The sequence below is a fragment of the Petromyzon marinus genome, chromosome 1 (genome assembly GCF_048934315.1).
Source record: "Petromyzon marinus isolate PM22_M1 ecotype Great Lakes invasive population chromosome 1, UKy_Petmar_22M1.pri1.0, whole genome shotgun sequence".
Classification (NCBI taxonomy): Eukaryota; Metazoa; Chordata; class Hyperoartia; order Petromyzontiformes; family Petromyzontidae; genus Petromyzon; species Petromyzon marinus.
Genome location: NC_133667.1, coordinates 36786930 through 36807385, shown reverse-complemented (window position 1 = coordinate 36807385; position 20456 = coordinate 36786930). Strand labels below are relative to the sequence as shown.

At 57.1% G+C, this 20456-nt stretch overlaps 1 protein-coding gene across 1 annotated transcript; it reads right to left on the bottom strand.

The window, feature by feature from the left end:
• Window positions 1-4051: 4051 nt before the first annotated feature.
• Window positions 4052-20317, bottom strand: LOC116940973 (proprotein convertase subtilisin/kexin type 5-like). Its single transcript, XM_032951444.2, has 16 exons — window positions 19554-20317; window positions 14472-14678; window positions 14044-14112; window positions 13845-13887; window positions 13152-13297; window positions 12798-12992; window positions 11084-11170; window positions 10460-10691; window positions 10003-10229; window positions 9192-9434; window positions 8725-9003; window positions 7674-7854; window positions 6925-7145; window positions 6441-6541; window positions 5708-5882; window positions 4052-5099 (listed from the first exon to the last, which is right to left on the bottom strand). The coding sequence occupies exons 1-16, from the start codon at window positions 19768-19770 to the stop codon at window positions 4585-4587; spliced, it is 3138 nt and encodes a 1045-aa protein (XP_032807335.2). The 5' UTR covers window positions 19771-20317; the 3' UTR covers window positions 4052-4584.
• Between the last annotated feature and the right edge of the window lie 139 nt (window positions 20318-20456).

Here is a 20456-nt window from a genome sequence, read left to right as displayed (position 1 = left end):
AAGAAACCAGCCGTAGTGAGTCAGTGCGGATCGAGCTGGGGAAGGGGAGGAATGGTCCAGATTTGTGGCACTGGAGATTCCTGCCAAATTGCCAGTCATGGCCAACCTTTGCTCTGTATGAACTCAGTTTAGCCATTTGCGGGTATTTTGTTTATTTGGACTGACGCAGTCACACAATGATCTCATTCTTGCGAACGACGTCACTGCACCTTTGTCCACCGCGAAGTGGACAGCGATTCGCATTTTGCGTTTATACATCCGCAGTGATAACCAGGGCGGCTGCTCGACTCGAACCGCGAACCTCCGAAACAAGCCGCGTGGCCGGGGGCGTGTGGATGAGGGCGAGCGATATTTGGAACCTCGGTCGTGTGGGGTGCCACGTGGACACGTCTGGTTGGGCGGCAGCCCAGTCTAGTCTACCTGGACCCCCGTGAGAAAACGGTCTTCCGAGCTCGTCAGGCGCTCCCAGTGTACGCCTCGTGTCCTTGTCCTCCAAGTACGTCTCTGCCGTGCATCAAGTCGGTAAATGACGCGATAACCCCACCGATTAGAACAAAAGTGCCGGCTAAGAAAACGACATCAAACACAGCAATGCGGAGACAGCATACCCGGCCCATTGTGCGCTTTGCAATAAACCATCGTCATATTCTTAGCTCTTTCGGTAAAGTCACGTTGAAGAGAAACAATAAAATAATAAAATATATATATATAACAATAAAAAAATCTCACGACGTTTCGACCGTTTGTGTTATGGCCGAAACGTGAGAATTTTTATTGTTTTATATATATATTTTATTATTTTATTGTTTCTCTTCAACGTGACTTTACCGAAAGAGCTAAGATAATGAATTACTGCAGTCACGAAAGCTTTAAATCAAAATTAAACCATCGTCAGTTAGACAGTCTGGTCCCTTCACCTGATGAAGGCCACTTGTGTTGTGGCCGAAACGTCGTGATTTTTGTTGTTTTATTTTTTACCTACGTGACTTTACCGAATAGAACCAAAGAGTATGGATCCTTGCAGTCACGAAAGCTTTCAATCTATAATTGAGGAAACGTACTCTTTGGTTCTTTCGGTAAAGTCACGTAGGTGAAAAAATATATAGAAATAAATAAATCACGACGTTTCGATTGCAACACAAGCAATAATCATCATCAGGTGTGATAACCACAGCAAGGATATGTATGCTGAAGTGGGAGAGAGACCAGGGTTAGGGCAGTTAAATAAGTCAGAGAGGGGGAGGGTAGGGGAGGGTGCGAGGGGTGAGTAAACTGCCGAGAGGATGGATATAAATTGAGCAATCATTGGAAAGATGTTATTAACCAAGTAAAATTTAACTGTTCATAGTTGTTCCATCTTATTTACCGGGTATTAGTCTATTTTACCGAGTTAATTGCATCCTTAGCGTTTAGCAGTGCGGCTTTAGATGTCATCAACTATCTTGGCAACAATCATGTTGCCCTTTTACTCTCAGCGTCTCTGTTGTACCTGCAGTTTACTTACTCCTCGCACCCCTCCCCTGCCCCCCTGACTTATTTAACTGCCCTAACCCTGGTCTCTCTCCCACTTCAGTATAAATTTCCTTGCCGTGGTTATCACACCTGTTGATGATGATTGCTTGTGTTGCAATCGAAACGTCGTGATTGATTTATTTAACATTATTTACTATTTTTTTACCTACGTCACTTTACCGAAAGAACCAAAGAGTATGGATCCTTGCACTCACGAAAACTTCAAATCTAGATTGAGGAAACGTGATCGGCAGCAGCAGGGATGGAGCGATACGAGAGCTGTGACGTGGCTTCATCATAAATCGTGACTTGGCAGCGCAGTCACAATGTAAATGTAGAAGGCACAATTCATCCAGGGATCTAAGTGCACCACGCACGAAGTTAGGAAATATAAATACTACAAAGTCCAGCATCCTCTGGTCGTAGATGGGAAATGTAGGTCAGGCGAAAGAGACCGAAACAGGGCGAGTGAGCTTCCCTCTCTAGTCACTGTTGGTGCGGAGGCGTTCTGTTGTCGTGGCGCAGCGCATATTTATCAGCCACCACAGGTGGAGTCCAGATCTCGGCACGTGGAGCAGATATGTAAATAAATCAGCGACTTGGAGCGGTCGTGGCGGTACCTGCAGGGGGTATCAGTTGTTGAATGTAAATGGTGCAAGGTCGTTTAAGGCCTCGTAGGTCATCGGCAATAATGTACATTGTACCCAAAACTTAACGGGACGCCAATAACGAGATGTCATTATTAGGGGTGGCAATGTGCTCACGGGATGACGTTTGGGCGAGCATCCTGGCAGCCGCGTTCCGGGGCCAGCAGGAGAGGCACCGAAGCTCTTTGGCGTTGCAGAAAGCATGCACAAAATATTTTATGGGGTGACGCGATTTCAATCGCAACTTTAATGCAAGGAAGTCATCCACAATTCACGAAGCCTGAATGTGGGCTAGACCGGTTTAGCCAGTTCTATGTTGAGAAAAGGAGCGGCTGCATGCTGGGTGCTGCTGCTGGGTGGTGCTGGGCCGCGCGTGACGGATCACGAGTGGTCATAGAGTAGGCAGAAGTTCCACCTGTCAAATGAAATCGTAACCAGTGCAATACGAGCCACGTTTGATTTTGGCTCAGGCTACGCAAGTGGTTTTAATGCCAAAATGTCAGGTGGTGGTGGAGGGATGACGATGAGAATTTGTAACAAAAAAACCTCTCATGTGGCCTAACACCCACAAACAAACGTGGATCGGTTTCTGTCTGTATTATGGAATGGATCAGAGCTGGTGCCAAACAACTGGAAAATACATTGGCATTTGAGCATCAAGTATCTGAGATGGATGCTGGGAATTTCTTGGAAAGACAGAAGCAATGCATAAGCCGGGAAGAGAACGTGGCAGGTGAGTGGTGTCGATGGGATCTGGTGGACGAGGCCGTTGTGTGCAGGATGGGGGAGGGCTGATTGCTGAGACAGGCATCAGAGTGGTCTCCATGAGGGAAGAGAACATCCAAGAGCAGATGACGGTAGATGACTGTCAGGGCAGATCTTGGCGGCCGCGTGTTGACTGCAGCAGCTGTGGGATCTGGCGGAGGGGAGAAGGCGCTGGCAGCGAGGTGTGGGTGGCATCGACCTCTTTGACCATGATGACATCCTGGTCTTGAATCATCTTGGAGATGACGAGAAGCCACCTGGATGGGATGGTGCAGTTGAAATATGACCACCTTGGAGCCCCCTTTTTACTCCGGTTACACCGGCATTAAAGAGGAGCCGCGGGAGAGTCGGATCTTCGCTGTGCTCACCGCAGGGAGCAGTCAAACAAATTAAAGTGAACATGTGGGCGAGAGGTCACGCGACAGCTTCCAGTCAATCCCTGCGGAATAAGAAACCAGCGCCACCACGAACCCGACCTAACAAATCACCAACACCAAATAAACGGTAACCCCAGCGTGAGCATAACGATAACCCCCCACTCAAAACATTACACTAGACCCCAAACCACAACCTAAACATCCTCATCCCCAACGCCAATCTAATCCCAACTCTAATCTTAACTTTACTAAAGTACGGATGGAGGCAGCAGCCAGGAGGAGCGTTGGTGCCGTGGTTAAGAGTCAAGTTGGGGGGTAACGTGAGAGTTTGGTGAAGGCCATAGCCCAGCGAAAGGCAATCAGTCCATAATCACAGACCCACCGCCAACATCCCCAACGTCTGCTGGGTCATGAGAATGATCCACACCAGGGTGTAATCTAGGCCATAGCAAGTCAAGACAATTGCTCTGACACCACTGCCAGTTTTACTCCAATCTTCATTACGCACATATGGGGTGAGAGCGGAGAGCAGAATGCAAGAGACAAGCTGGTCGCATCTTTGCGCATTTTGTTTAGCGTTGACGTTTGTTTAAAGTTTATTGAACATTCTCTCTATCGTCCCCCCCCCCTGCCCCCGCCCCGAGTTTTTGTATGCCCCCCACCGTGAGGCAAGGTCACGCTGCGGGGCTGGGGTGTGGTGGTTCCACGAACACCAGGGGAACCTGCTCACCATCGGATGACTAATCTAAATCATTCCGCAATGCGTTTAGTTTAATCTCATCAACATTCCTTAAAACCATTTTATACAGTAGATTCCACCTCCTATTGCAACCTTATCCCCAACAACCTCAATAAAAACGCATAAACTACAAACAAGTAAAGTGATTTTAAAAACCAGCACCGCACAGGGACGCGGGAGTGCGCTTGGCGGTGGAGCGAGCGTCAGAGGCGACGAGCGGTGTGTGCTCGCGCCACGCTCGTGACATTCCTAGCGGTGACCGGGAACCCCAAGGACTCGAGATTTCCGACGACGAGCCGCGGTCTTGCCGCCCACGTGCTGGCACGTCCCCCCCCCCCCCCACACTTCACCCTCCAACGTCCTTGCGTCCCTCGGCAACGCGAGGATCGTGAATCGCGACGTTGCCGTTGCACGGTCCGCGCGTTCCCGGCTTCGGGCGCCTCCTGCCGTGCCCCGACACCATCTCGATGATCCTCTCCGTGCCGGACCCCACCGCCCCGCAACCGAACCCCCCCTCTCCCGGCGGGGTCCAGAGCGAGCGACCCTACGCGAATAGCCGACCGTCGCCGCCGGCGCCACCGCCGCCGTCCTCGGGCTCGCTGTCGGAGGACGAGGGCAGGTGCTTGCCGTGGTCGTAGCGGCGGTACACCGTGCCGTCGCCGCTTGTGTACACGACGTCATCGTCGTCGTCGCCGCTCTCGGCGGGGTCGTCGTGGAAGCGGCTGTGTTCGTAGCGGCCCTCGCCGCGCTCCGCGCGCAGGCGCACGCCGTCGCGCTCCGCGTCGTAGAAGGGCTTGGTGGCGGTCGTGGCGATCGCCGTGCCGCCCCCGCTGCTGCCGCCCAGCTTCTCGTAGCTGGTGCGGGACCAGCACAGCTTGCGGCGCGCGCGAGCCCGCAGCAGCAGCGCCGCGCCGGCGCCCACGGCCATCAGCGAGAGCACCAGCAGCGCCGTCAGCGCCGCGTGACTCTTCCGGCCCAAGGAGGCTTCCCCCGACGGCTGCGTGTCCGGCGCCCCCACCTGACGTCCCGCGCTCACGGGGGGCGGGGGCACGCACTTGCCTGCGCGCACGCACGCAGCCGGGGAGGAAGGGATTCCGTTCGCATTTTAACGGCGCGGCTGAACAGAGAGGGAAGCCCTCGTAATGACGCGAGGTCGAGAGCTCAAATCCCAGCCACGATCGACACGGTATTATCATCCTGACTCAGAGGTCGGTAAAATGTATACCGCTAAGTGAGGCTGTTCCACGTGAATTCAGTAATGGAGATGCACAGCCGAGTGCCAATCTCCCCACACAGTGCGAGTCATGGGGGTTATTTGACCATACTTCACCATGCTGGTCCCTGCAGGTTGCAAAGGTAGAGAGTATGGAGTCAGATATAATGATGGATGTTGCTGCACTGTCCGCTTGCTGTCCAGACAATGATATATCCCCAAATTTCCTTTGGAGACAGAGGTTAGAGTGTGGGGCTTGGTTTCAGTGGAGGCAGTGATGGAATAAGCGAGAGTGGGGATTGGTTTGCCAGCAGGAGGTGGTGATCGACGATGGTGCAAATGAGGCGATGGATGAAGTGGTGGATGAGGGCTGTCGCTGCAGTGGTGGCACGGCCGTGCGAGCGCTCGTTTTTGGTGTGTGCGAGTTTGTTTATTGGTGCGTGCGTGCTCTCACTCGTTCCCTTGCGGCAGAAACAGCACTCGGCGCCGCCGTTGCCGCCCTGGAGGCAGCAGGGCAGGCAGCGGCGCTCGCTCACGTTGAGGGCCAGGTGCGGGTGGCACTCCAGGCAGTCGTGGCCCACGGGGCCCGTGCAGCGCAGGCACGACTCGTCGCACGGCTTGCACGCACCCTGCCCGGACGGGGAGGGGGGAGGGGGACACTCTTCAGAAGATGCCGCAGTAGTTGCTCGAGAAGACGTCTTTAAAATTACGATTGCCAACCGCAGGTTCTTGGGCCCAAACTTGCCAGGTGGCGGGCCCAGTGGTCAAGTTGATGTTGTTGAACCAGAAGAGAATGCAAGAGAGACCAGGAGGAGTCTCATTTGCAAGATGGACCTGGCTGGGTGTCAACTGATGCCCTTTTGCAAACGAGGTTTCATTGAGGGATTTTTCCAGAAAAATATTTATTTAAAAAAATGTATCACATCCTGGTTGGGTGTCAAGTCAGTCCACTATCCCCTCTGGGGTCGTGAAGGTGAATACCACTTTGTGGGGAAGTCGACAGTGGTTCTCCTATTGATAAGACTCACCCCCTGCCATAGGAATGTGGAATATCCACCACAACTCAGGGCTGTAACACAGAAGATGCACAATGCCTCAACGCTCATTTGAGCAGCACTTCGATTGTGCGCAGGGTTCACGGCCGGGTGGGAGAGAGGGTCACGGTGGAACGGCTGAGGGCCAGCTACCTTCTCAGTGAAGAAGTTGTTCTCCGAGCACGCCGGGTAGCAGATACCGTTCTGGAGCTCGGCACCCCACTCACAGGTGAGGCAGTCCTTTGCACCGCCTCCTGCGGTGACACCACACCCAGCCGCCGGAGGCAACACGTGAGCGACACGTCAGCGACACACGCGAGCACAATCGGAGCACAGTCGTGGTGGTCACACCGCATCTTTACCAATCTTCCAATTCTCATTTGTTGGGATCAACTTGGGGAGGACCTCTTAACCTCTTGTATCCCTGTGTACCAAATCCCATGAAGGCCACTTCATCCAAAGCCTCTCGATGAGATCCTCTGGGCATCATGGACGATATCCCAACCAGGAGGCCGATCCTCTGGATATCCAAACCAGGAGGCAGAATCTCCGCATATCCCAAGCAAAACTTTTCACTATCCTAGTCGGAGCCTTTGGATATCTCATCCAGATCTTCTGGGCACGGCCCCGGGCTCACCTCTGCAGGAGCGGCAGCTGCGGTGGCAGGTGAGGCAGGTGTCGTCGTGCCCTGGGAAGTAGCCGTACGTGGGGCAGCCGCCTTCCACGCAGCGGCGCTCGTCGGCCAGCATCACGGAGCCCCGGGGGCAGCTCAGGCAGTCGGCGGGGGACGGCCCCGAGCAGTCGCCGCACGAGGCGTGGCACGGCGCGCAGGCCGAGGCCTCCTCGTCGCCGTAGTGCCTGCCGGCGGTGGGGGCGCGGTGCCGCACGGTGCCGCACGGTTAGCGAGTTGGCGCATATGTACGCATTCGGCCTCCTCCGCACATCTGGCCCTCAGCGTAATACACATCCCATTAGCAATGCGACATTCCTTCTAGAAGTGCATGCTTGTTCAGCAGCATTGCTTCTGAACAAGCAAACTGTTTTGTTACCCAGTGTGCAGTTTGTTCAGCACAGCAAGGACTAAGGCGATGTAACAACGTGGGTTTTCGCAGCTGATATTACGATTCGCAATCGATTTTTTGGTGCAAGGGCATGTAATTATTTAGCCAAATGTGTGTCGTACGACCCTCCGCCACCAGACACAGCCAAACAAACAAAACTGCCACGTGTCCAAGTGTTCACCGGCGCGCCGATCATTTCTTCTCGCTCACAACGGGTGAAGAACAACTGTCACAACCAAGATTTATCAGCAATCGAATACGGCGCTTCGCTCGAAACTGCACCGAGCATCTTCAAGCGGGAAGGCCGGCAAGTGAAGGCGATCACCTGGGCGGGCAGGAGAAGTCGCAGTGGCCGTTGTTGAGGCGGTAGGCACTGCTGACGCACGCCGTGCAGTCTGCGGCGGCCGCTCCCCTGCAGGTGGCGCAAGCCGGGTGGCACCGCGCGCAGGAGCCATCTCCCCCGGCAGGGTAGTGCCCGTCGGGGCACGACGACAGGCACGTGCCGTCTGCACGCGCCGGCGCAGGGGGTGGGGGCAGAGCGATCGGCGAGTACGGAACGGGGCAACTGCATGGCAACACTCCAACAATTTAGACTTAAAGCTTTCATGACCGCAGGGATTCATCTTCTTGGTTCTTTCGGTAACGTCACGTAGAAGGGAAATAATAAAATAATAAAAAAACAATAAAATTCTCACGACGTTTCGATTGCAACACAAGCAATTATCATCACCTGATGATGATCACCTGATGATGATCGCTTTGCCGAAAGAACCAAGAATATAATAACACAACAAGTTTTTTTTTTCAGTAGAGGACGATGTTGCTGCTGTGTGCAATCCCAATTCAGCGATTGAATTTTCAGGTAATGGAGGAAATCCATGCAGAAGCGGAAGAGAACATAAAAGTTTTCACGCAGAAATGTGCCCGATTCGGAAATCAAACACAAGCCCTTCCTTACCACCGTGCCACCCTGCCACCCGCTTTTAATTCCACACGATTAGTCTCAACCTGGACGGCTGCATTGCTTTTCCCGGCCCTGCCACCAAATCCCCAGCAATCGTCACGCGAACTCCTGTGCGTGTCAAACGCCGAGGTCACTCGGTGGCGAATAGCTCTGGGAGGAAGGGTCCCGCGGTGGCGAATAGCTCTGGGAGGAAGGGTCCCGCGGTGGCGAATAGCTCTGGGAGGAAGGGTCCCGCGGTGGCGAATAGCTCTGGGAGGAAGGGTCCCGCGGTGGCGAATAGCTCTGGGAGGAAGGGTCCCGCGGTGGCGAATAGCTCTGGGAGGAAGGGTCCCGCAGTGGCAAATAGCTCTGGGAGGAAGGGTCCCGCAGTGGCAAATAGCTCTGGGAGGAAGGGTCCCGCGGTGGCGCTCACTGTAAAGGAAGGCCCCTCGAGCGCAGGACCGGCAGTCGCGGTCCGACGGGCCCTGGCACGCCGCGCACGTCCCGTCGCACGTGCCGCAGGAGCCATCGTCCCCCCGGCGGTAGGAGCCGGGCGGGCACGCGGGGGGGGGCGACGTGGCGGGCGCGGGATCCTCCTCCTCCTCCGCGGAGCACAGGCCGGTGTCCGGGTCGGGCTCCCCGCCGTTGGAGGCGCACGTGGCGCACTCCGCGGCCGTGGGGCCCGTGCAACTCTCGCACGATTGGTCGCAGTCTGAGAGAGCACCGAACGCGCACACGCGCACACAAGGACAACCGTCAACCCTCAAATATTTGTTTCGCGTGGTATCCGCGACAGTCCCGGACCACTTCCCACGGCCTCGCGGACCCCACTGCCGGTGGGTCACGCGCGCGTGCCGGCGGGCTGGCGCGCACGCACGCCCCCCCCCCCCCCCGGCTCACCCTGGCAGTCCCCCGTGCCGGCGTCGTAGAAGGCGTGCCGCGGGCACTCCTCGGAGCAGCGGCCCTCGTAGAGGCGCGGCCGGCCCGGCGGGCAGCGCTCGCAGTCGTCCTCGCCGGGACCCGAGCAGGTGGCGCAGCTCTCCTGGCAGCGCAGGCAGCGGCCCTCATCGACGCCCTCGTAGTACCCGTCGGGGCACACCACGTAGCACTTGCCCCCCAGCAGGGAGTACAGGTAGCTGCACTCTGCGCGGGCAGTGGGAGGGGGACAGGAGGGGGCAGAACACGAGGGGTGACGCGGCATGCAGAGAGAAACGCCGTCGGACGTCGTGCTGAACGGCACGAGCATGCGCCGTTACCATCATCGCCGTTGTTGACAAAACGCCGTGCACACACACACACACAGTTTACAACAAAGCGAGAGCCGTTTGAGAAACAGTTCTCCGTTGCAAGCAGTGCCGGATTAAGCTAGTGCGGGGCCTGTAGCATATGTTATAAAGGGGCTTTCAATTAAAAAAAATATATGAAAACACACCATTTTTTTACTTGCACAGTAAAGTAATTGTACGTTTTCATTTGCTATACAGCAAGATAATACGACAAATCGCAAACATTAAACACCCAGGCGTTCATAAAAGTTCAAGGCAGTATAGTACTATAGTAATAGAACAAGTGCAGAATCACCGAACCAGAATTGATCACTTGAAAGCATTTAGCACAGGGCCCGTAGCATATGCTACTTGTGCTACTAGCAAAATCCGGCACTGGTTGCAAGAGACCATTCGAGATCATTGCCGCCACCGACGCTACATACTGGCGCAGGCTGTCGCGTTGGTGCAGGCCTCGCAGTGCTGCGGGCAGTGCCGACACTCGCCGTCCGTGCCGGCGAAGTAGCGCTCTCGGCAGCCCTGGCGGCACACGCCTCCGTCGAGCAGCAGGCCGCCGGCACACGTCACGCACGCGGCGGCCTCCCCCTCGCACGTGGCGCACGCGGCGTCGCACGGCACGCACGCCCCCTCCTCAGGAGACTCGAAGTAGTGCCTGGGAGGCGTCGGAGCGAGCGCGGGGGAGATGGAGAGAGCGAGAGAATCGTCGTTAGCCACGTGCTAGGCCACCAGGTTTGACTTCCTCGAGGTGGCCAAAGAGAGGTCAAAGCTGGTAGTCGTATTAAAACCAAGTTCCCCAGGATATACTCCTTAGAGCAAATTTAAAGTATCCTGCAGGCGATTCGGCAATCCCAGGCGCGACGAGAGCTGCGGAAGAGAGCTCACTCGGGGCACTCTGCGATGCAGCTGCCCAGGTGGAGGTAGTAGGCGAGCGCGGAGTCCTCAGGCTGCCAGCAGGCCTCGCACGTCAGCCCCTCGCTCCCCCCCGCCGCCGCCCCGTCCGCCACGCACTGGCGGCAGCCCTCGGGGCACTCCTCACACTCGCGCGTGTCCTCGCTCCCCACGAAGCCCTCGGGGCACGAGGACACGCACGTCGTCTGCTCGTCCAGGAACCTCCCTGCGGTGTCAGCGGAGGACACGGGCGGACACACGTGCGCACGAGTCGCACGCGCCGCAAAGACTGTGCACCACGTATGCACTCCAGCAAGCGCACACCACGCGTACAGCCGGATCACACGCGCACAGCTCGCCACCTAACCTTGTACGCTGCACGTGCACACCTCGCATGCGTACAACAACGTAGGGGCCACGCCGCATGCACCGGCCCAATCCTCCACAAGCGCACGTCCTCGAATTCACCACTTCAGCAACAAGTAAAGACGGCTGCACGTAGGCACTTGCAAAGGTTTCACCTGCGCCGGTTGACAGAGCAGCCAACCCCGAGGTACGTCACGCAAGGCTGGCAAACTCATGCGCCCACCCGCCTCCCCCGTGCCCGTGGGAACTCACCCGCCGCACAGGACGTGCACTGCTCCGGGTTGGGCCCAAAGCACTCGGCGCAGTACGGACTGCAGCGGCGGCACCCGGTGGAGGTGTCTGCACGGGAACATCATAGGCACAGAGACGCACACTGACGTCCACGTTAAGGAGGCACAGATCGGCTGGCATGGCACAGTGCTGATGTTTACGCATGATGCGTAAACCTTCGATTAGCATGGTTGGCTACGTACGGTGCGAAAGAAGTTCAACATATTTACTTGGTATTCCGGCCGTGGAATAACCATCACATCACGGCAGTGTCCTTGGCTTAACGATGACAACTTTATTTAAATGTGGTGACTGAGATTGTCACTGTGGTGCCGGGCCTGCGAGGCCACGTGGGATGTCTACTGTTGTGTGTACACCCCGGACACGGGGTGTAGCACCAGCCCTAGTGGGGGCTTGGGCGAGTGCTGGTTCAGCGCGGTGGCACCACGCACAGCGTGCAGTGCGGGCTCCCGTTGAGAGAGCGGCGAGAGAGTGTCAGCCAGCTAGGGTTACGTTGGGGGCATGATACTCTGGCTGACCTTTGGACATGTGACCGGTGGAGGGGGCCAATGGGTGGTCACATGGTCCGAGAAGAACTCTCGAGAGCCTTCGGACAAGGGCGAGAGAGATCGAGAAGGTGGGCGGGGCGTGAGGCGGAGCCAGCCCCAGCCCTGCCCGATATAAGGGGGGGGGACCCCGAGAGGGGCTTGGGGTTCTTGCAGTTGGAGAGGGAGGAGATCCACGTCAAGCTTGAAAAAGCCTCCAGCCACGCGGTCCGGGACCCAGCTTGTGGTCCGTACCGGGATAGCAGAACCGTGTCTAGTTCTGCTGTAGCGTGGCGAGTTGGGGTGTCACTAGCCTGGAGCGTGTTGTGTCACTAGCCTGGAGCGTGTTGTGTCACCAGCCTGGAGCGTGTTGTGTCACCAGCCTGGAGCGTGTTGTGTCACCAGCCTGGAGCGTGTTGTGTCACCAGCCTGGAGCGTGTTGTGTCACCAGCCTGGAGCGTGTTGTGTCACCAGCCTGGAGCGTGTTGTGTCACCAGCCTGGAGCGTGTTGTGTCACTAGCCTGGAGCGTGCTGTCTCACTAGCCTGGAGTGTGTTGTGTCACTAGCCTGGAGTGTGTTGTGTCACCAGCCTGGAGCGTGTTGTGTCACTAGCCTGGAGCGTGTTGTGTCACTAGCCTGGAGCGTGCTGTGTCACTAGCCTGGAGTGTGTTGTGTCACTATCCTGGAGTGTGTTGTGTCACTATCCTGGAGTGTGTTGTGTCACTATCCTGGAGTGTGTTGTGTCACTATCCTCGAGTGTGTTGTGTCACTATCCTCGAGTGTGTTGTGTCACTATCCTGGAGTGTGTTGTGTCACTAGCCTGGAGTGTGTTGTGTCACTATCCTGGAGTGTGTTGTGCTAAGAGTTTAATAAAACGTGTTTTTCCCAAGACGTCTGCAACTCAGTTGGACTCGCTGCATAAACGTAGTTCACAAAAGCCAGCTAGACAGTTGGGAGTTCAAAATCCTGTTTGGAGGTTGACTCGGCCCATCATGGCTCCGGGGTCAATAAAATGAGTACCACTCTGTGGGGGGAATCAACAGTGCGTTGTTCTACGAGAAAGACTCGATCCCACCATGGCAACATGGAAAATCCACCCCTGGCCTCAGGGGCTGCAACAGGAGATGAAGAGGAGAGTCGCCGCACGTTACCACTGAACTCCCCGGAGGCGCACTCCTCGAGGTGCTGGCAGTGCCCGGCGTCCAGGAAGCTGCCCTGGGGGCACGAGTCGCACTCCTCGGCGCCGGGGCCAGAGCAGCTCTCGCACGACTCGTGGCACGGCTCACAGCGGCGCGCGGTTCCATTCACGAACATCTTCGGGAGGCACCTCGTCACGCAGTGTTCACCTGCGTGGCAGCGACGGCGGCAAAACGTCAACCCTCCCCACGCAGTGGCGAGCGGGCGATTTGGAAGTGGGCGAGAAATTTGGAGAACGGGTAAGGCGAGTGGGCGTGCGGGCGATTTGGGGGCGTGCGGGCGATTTGGGGGCGAGCGCGGTCACTCACGCAGGTGCAGGTGGTCGGAGGGGCAGGTGCGGCACGTCTCCGCGTCGACGCAGTCCAGGCAGGAGCTGCCGCAGTTGGTGCACTGCCCCGTCTGGAGGTCCCCGTACATCTCCCGCGGGCACAAGTGGTGGCACCGCGCTCGCAGCCTACGCAAGAGATGAAAGGTTGTGCTAGCGAGCACCTATCGAGGCCGGCACAGTGGACCAGGGTGCTGGTGGGGAGTGTCACACCCGGCCGTCTTTGTCTCCCAAATGGCAATTTTACACACCACACCAGATATTTATTTGAGGTCGAGTCGACCTAGGGGAGGCCCAGGACCGGTTCAGATATTCTTCACGGATATTGGCTACGATTGGGAATCTCTGTGTGCCGGGTCCGTAATGCGGTACACTAAGCACTACACTCCTGCTTGCGCACGCATGTCCACTCGCGCCTGCTCCCATCACCGCTTCCTGCTTCTACCATCATCACCTGCTGCATCACAACTACCTTGCTTGCTTCTACCATCATCACCTGCTGCATCACAACTACCTTGCTTGCTTCTACCATCATCACCTGCTGCATCACAACTACCTTGCTCTCGTCGCGACTGCCCTCGTCACCATCATCGCTCGAGTCGCTTTCATTCTGACTACATCGGTTCCTTTGCGTTTGTCGGTACGCGTGGAGTGTACCGCGCTCGTGGGTACTCACAGGAAGTAGCCCGGCAAGCATTGGTCGCACTTCTCGGGGTCGGCTGTGAGAAAGGGGTGGGGGGCAGGAGAGAGAACGGGAGAAGGCACGTGACGTCACAACGAGTGTGCGTGCGGGGGAGGAAACCGAAGATCCTGGAGAAATCCTCGCACGTGAGAGGGGAATCTCGGGGTGGGGGCTGTGGGCGGGCGGCACTCACACGGCGCGCAGCCGGCGCAGCCAGGACCGCAGTCGAGGCAGTCGTCCGTGTCGGGGTCGAGCACCTGGCCTGGGAAACGTGGACACGGACGTCAACGACGCGACGCCACGACCCGACGCCACGACTCGCAGGAGCGACGACGGCATCAACACGAGTCTCCGCCGTGCGTGGATGTCGACGCAGAGCACGGACGACCGTGAACAGAAACACAGGGCGAGCGCAAACTGCACAAGCACAGCGCTGTAAGACGCCAGCACGGGGGGTGAACGCGAGCATGGGGCGAGTACACGACGCACGAAGCACGCGGGGGGGCGGAATAAACGCAAACGCCACGGAGACAATTAGTCTGTTAAGACGCGAGCCTGAACACTGGCGCAAGGTAAACTCAAACGGTGCAGAGATGGGGGGTGGTGATGGCGGGGCCGTACCGGCTTCGCATGTCTGCACCTCCTCGCAGGCGCCGTTCACCACGTGGTACCGCGCCTGGCACCGCGTGCAGGAGTCTTGCGACGAGCACACCTGGCAGTTGTCGGCGCAGTCCTGGCACCGGTGGGAGCGCCGCTCGGCGAAGAAACCGAGTGGGCAGGTAAGGCGGCAGTGCCGCTTGTGCAGGAAGCGTTCTTTGCCGGCACGATCTGCTCGCACGGTCGTCACGCGCGTAAGGGCAAGCACCGCGCCGGCTCGCGGTTTTGGCGTTACGCCGCGCCGGCTCGCGGTTTTGGCGTTACGCCGCGCGTCGCTTTGGCAGCGTCCGACGTTTCGCGACGCGTGCTGGGAGCCGCTTCAGGAACCGAAACGTACAGCTCTTTTACAAGCCGTCCATCTGTGAATGTCGAAGCCTTTAAAGGAGATACCAAAGCATAAAGCAATCTGTCAATCCCCTTGCTCGCCCTCACCGCTCTGCAAACCGATCAACGCCGGTTGAAGGCCTCCCCATTCTGTGTTGGTTGCTCCGTTTGTTTGTCGCCACCACGCCCGGGAGCGTGGGGGCGCCCACAGCGACGCCACTCGCCATTGGTGTCGCCTGCGGCCGGCGATCTGACTTGGGGTCACCGGGGTTGTAGCGCGGGGGCGCCAACCGCGACACCACCACTCGGCCCCGAATGGGAACTGCCAGTGGGTTACACATCCCCCTGTGGGTGCTGCTCGGGTTGTAGTGTGCAGTTCTCAGATCGGAAGTTCGCCAGTTCAACTCCGGATAAGGGTTAAATTTAGCCCATCATTGCTTTGGGGAAAATGAGACTGCATGGTTTGCGTCCTCAAGCACCAAACCAGCGGAGGGAGAGAGCTCCGTGTGCTCTGGCTGCGGACGGTAACCGGGCACCACCGCACCACGCTCGCGTGAGCAGGAAACTAATTTTACTTTTTTTATTTTAAGTGGCTAAACTTAGGAAAGTCACAGTGTATGCACTGTCCCAACTGTGGGGCTGCCAAATTCACTCCCTTGGCTCATGACCATCAGATGGTTTGGGGGACCTGCCCCATGGTGGTTTGGTTAGAATTTTAACTCCGTTTTTAATGAATAAACCCATCGCAAAGCTCCGCCGCACAGCAACGAAAACGACCGCAGCAGATTCACTCCGTGTCTCACCGGAAAACGACATCGTTTATGTCAAGAGGGGCCCTGGCTCTCACCGGGTCAAATAAAAGCCACCATTCAACGGAACTCATTACGTGGCGATACCGCCGCTGCGTTGGCAGCGGTGCACGAGCAAAAATAACAACAATAAAACTTGCACACCCCGCGTCAATAAAACTGGCTGTAAAAAGGAAAACGAATTTCTAAAAGGGTTGTGTGTTTTAGGAAATTACCATTTCTTCACAGCACATAAGAGAGGTCATAGAAATGAGTGGACCACAAGGGTTGGGGAGACTGCACCAGAGACCATGGGGCCTGCTCAGATGATATAAAGAAAGTCTCTTGACGAACAGTTTTAAAATTGGCGTACGTTACTCAATAGCTACCTATTAGCAGCTGCTGAGTAACAGGCAAACCGCTCAGCGACCCACGTGTACGGCTAAACAAAGCGGCGCACCGGCAGGAAGCGTCACGACGAGCGGCGGGGCTCTAACGGGGGCTGCGACCGGACCGCACAGAGTGCGGATCACGAGAGCGCTCGTAGAGCGGACGCTGGAGAGACGTCACCGACAAGTTGGGCCCCCCACGGAAGCGGGAATCGGACCGGATGCGGCAATCAGACCGCCGCCATGGATAGTTGTTTTACTTTTTACAAACGCCAAGCGGACAGCAACAAACAGCGCTGCCCAAGGTGGAATAGATCAGAGTGTAGTAACACAATTCTTGAATTGAGCGAGGTTACTTCTACGAGCACTGTGGAAAAGGTGATGGGAGGGAATTTCCCATTGAAGCGGCACGAGGGAAGAAGCAGGGGAGAAGGGTTTAGTCTGCGACACCACGCAGACAGCAGCACCTGCAGGGTGTGCAGGACGAGGCACCCACATGTGCAGGCAAGCACGCTGCCTTGTGTCAATTCGGCATACAACCACGTTGTGGCTTTTTGGCGCCCGGGTTGTTTGGATCGTACAGAGATAACATACCTCTACGGGAAAACACGGCAGTCGAGTGGGCCATCAACCTCGGCCGCCAGATTGTTTTGCAGTGTTATCGCCTTGTAGCCGAGGTTTTGTTCCACACCCCATCCCCCCAGCGACTCGGTTTCCTCCCACTCCACAAGGCACTGTGCCAAACACTCAAAGCCGGTCGCTGGCGATAGCGAGCCTTTCCTGGCTAAACAAAGGACTTGGCGAGGAGGTTGTCGCGTCGGTCGTGTCGCTGCACAGCTCTCAGCGGGGCTGCGGCGGAGATGCGGGGGACACCGTCGCCACGATGGCTTTGAGGCGCTGGTCGATGGCAGGCCGTACGGCCACTCGCTGCGGCCGGGCTGGGCATGTTGTGGCGGTGGTCGTGGCTCGGTATGCGACGAGCCACCAAGCGCTGGGGTAAGCGGCGCTAGCCAGGTGTGCGGAGCCGGGTGGACTGCAGGCAGGCGCGGCGACTCACCTCGTGAGATCTGTCCGCGGCACTGCGGGCACAGCCTGTGGCCGTACCTCGCTCATCATTTTTGGAGGGGACGGATTTCCAGAGGGTGTAAAAATGCTTTTGTGAAACAAAAAGGTCTCATTATACAATATTAAATATATTTGAAATTAAAATGTTAATGTATCGTTATTAATCTTCAATTTTACTTTAATGTAAAACCTCAAAAAAACGGCCGAGCACCTGTACCGACCGTGCAGCAAACCTCTGGGTAGGCCAGCAGCTCGCCACTGGATTAGCAGCGACTTCAAATCCCGGTCATGGCTTGGCTCGGCTCATCATCATCCGTCTGGTTTTCAATCAAATGAGGAACACTTTGAGAGAGGTCAAGAGTGTTCGTCCTTTGAAAAAAACTGGTCCTCATCACGTGAATGTGGAATTATTTCTCCATCTCCATTGGTGGCTAGGAGCCAGTGGTATAAATTCACATTCTTTAGCGCATGTACAGCCCCGTTTCTTAATCCACTGCTGGATGAGTACATCCCCACGCCCTAGGGATCGTGTTTCGCGCCAATCATTGCCGGTTGTTGAAGACACGGAAGCATAGAGGTACAGCACAACAATAGCCATCCAAGCACTATCAAAACACTCCGACCCACATTCCCATTGGCCCAGGTCCACCGTTGGCTTCGTACAAAACTCTCAGCCCTGGAGAGACTCCGGGTCGAGTTGACCCACGACCTCGATTTTATGGGTCGCTAGTGTGGTGAGGTGAACACGAGTGACGTGACGAGGTGGACAAGAGGTACGTGGTGAGGTGGACACGAGTGACGAGGTGGACACGAGTGACGAGGTGAGGTGGACACGAGTGACGAGGTGAGGTGGACACGAGTGACGAGGTGAGGTGGACACGAGTGACGTGGTGAGGTGGACATGAGTGACGAGGTGGACAAGAGATACGTGGTGAGGTGGACACGAGTGACGAGGTGGACACGAGTGACGAGGTGAGGTGGACACGAGTGACGATATGGACAAGAGGTACGTGGTGAGGTGGACACGAGTGACGAGGTGGACACGAGGTACGTGGTGAGGTGGACACGAGTGACGTGGTGGACACGAGTGACGAGGTGAGGTGGACACGAGTGACGAGGTGGACACGAGTGACGAGGTGGACACGAGTGACGAGGTGAGGTGGACACGAGTGACGAGGTGAGGTGGACACGAGTGACGAGGTGAGGTGGACACGAGTGACAAAGTGGACACGAGGTACGTGGTGAGGTAGACACGAGTGACGTGGTGGACACGAGTGACGAGGTGGACACGAGGTACGTGGTGAGGTGGACACGAGGTACGTGGTGAGGTGGACACGAGTGACGAGGTGGACACGAGTGACGAGGTGGACACGAGTGACGAGGTGAGGTGGACAGGAGTGACGAGGTGGACACGAGTGACGAGGTGAGGTGGACACGAGTGACGAGGTGGACACCAGTGACGAGGTGAGGTGGTTCGCGACTGTGGGGAGGTCAGTGGGGGATGGGGGCGGCGCGAGGGGTCCTGCTGGGTCCCGGCGTTTCCACTCTCGTCAGCCCCCCCCCCCCCATCTGCCTCACGCGCTCGCCTCAAAGGCAGACAATGAGCGAGCGAGCGAGCACGTTGAGCAGTTCGCGACTCCCATCACCCAGCCGCACGTGGGGGGCGGGGTGGGGTGGGGGGCGGAGTTGCTCAGCACGGCTCCAACTCAGCCATCACCCCCCCCTCGCGACAGACGCGGACCCGGGGTTCCCTTTAAACGGACGGACAGACGGATGCTCCATCCCCGGATGCGTACCAGCCCCCCCCCCCCCCCCCTTGGGAAGGGCTTCAAGGAGGAATTCGAACGCGGGCTTTTATACCGCGGGCATAACGCAGCGAACAACACGTCCCGTATATTGGCCTCAAGGAGCGCCCAATGGTAGCTCGTCCCTAAAGCCAACCGCGGTTGATCATTGACGACTCCGTACAGCCGTGGGTACGTGCGTGATGGCGACGATCAAGGTGGCGACGGCGATGATAGCAGTGGTGGGACTACTGAAGACGAGGTCGTTAGGGGATGTTTAATAAAGTTGTTGGCGATTCAGATGACGTCGAGGAGGATGATGATGCACCATTGTTGCCGACGAAGATATCGATGCCGATAAGACGATGCCGTGAGTGGCCACGCTGCTGCAGTTCCCGTTACTCGCGACGATGGTACGGATGGCGATGTTGAGGAAGTTGACGGAGTGAAAGTTGTTGTCGATCGCGGTTATTGCGGGCGACAGAGTTATTTATGAAGCGGATGGTAATGATATCGATCCGTTAGATGATTATACAATTAAAGGCGATGACGATGTTGATGACAATGAGATAACCACGATACCAATGTCGACATCTATTTAGATGAGGATAGCTCGTCATCGTGATGTCTAGACCACCAGAGAGAGTGATGGTGGTGGTGATGATGATGATCGTGCTGATGATGATGCCGACCCACCGACGAGACACGCCGTGCAGTTGAAGTTCTCGCTGCCATCGCACTCGGCGCACGACGAGTGGCAGGGCCGGCAGCTGCCGTCCAGGGCGAAGCTACGCGCAGAGCACGCGTGCTCCCGCAGAGACGACGCCGCCGCCGCCGCCACGGCCCCCAGGAGGAGCAGCAGCAGCAGGGGGAGCCGGGACGGCACCCAGGTGCGGAGCCCGGCCGCGCCCATGGCGCTGCCTCTGCGGTTCCTCTCCCTCGCTCTCCTCCTCTTACACCCCCCCCTTCCACCAATACTCTCCTCACTCTTTCTTTGCCTCGATTATCTTCCTCTGAACTTCTCTCTCCTCGCGTGGTCCGTTCTCTTTATCTCTTTGACTTCTCCACTCCGCTCGTCGGATTCTCTCTCCGCTGCGTCGCCTCCTCTTCCCAACTCTCGCCTCCTCCGCCTCTCCTAAACGATCCTCTCGCTCCCCGTGCCCTCTCGCCTCCTCCCCTGACCGCCCGCAGGAGGCAAGTGTCTCCACCGCCCCCTCCCTCGCCGACTGCACCACAACCACCGCCCTCTTCGGGAGCTCCGTGCACAAAGGCAGCAGCAGCAAACTCCTGACGGGAGCGCGGTGTCGAACCGGGAGGCCGACTTCTCGAGCCTTTGTTCTTCGCTCTCCGCTCGCTCGCTCGCCAAGAGTCGCTCGCAAACTTCCTTCGTGCCCGAGCGCCTCTCCCTCCCCGTCTACTCCCGGTCGGTCTCTCCCTCCCCGTCTCTCCCGGTCGGTCTCTCCCTCCTCCTCCTCCCCCCGCGTCCCAGGGCCGCTTGGCTCCGCCTTCACCCGCGCACCTTTTATTCTCGTCGCGACGTGGACTCGTCCACTCCGGGATGGGGAGTGTTAGGAGGGGTGGCGAGGGGGGGGAGAGTTA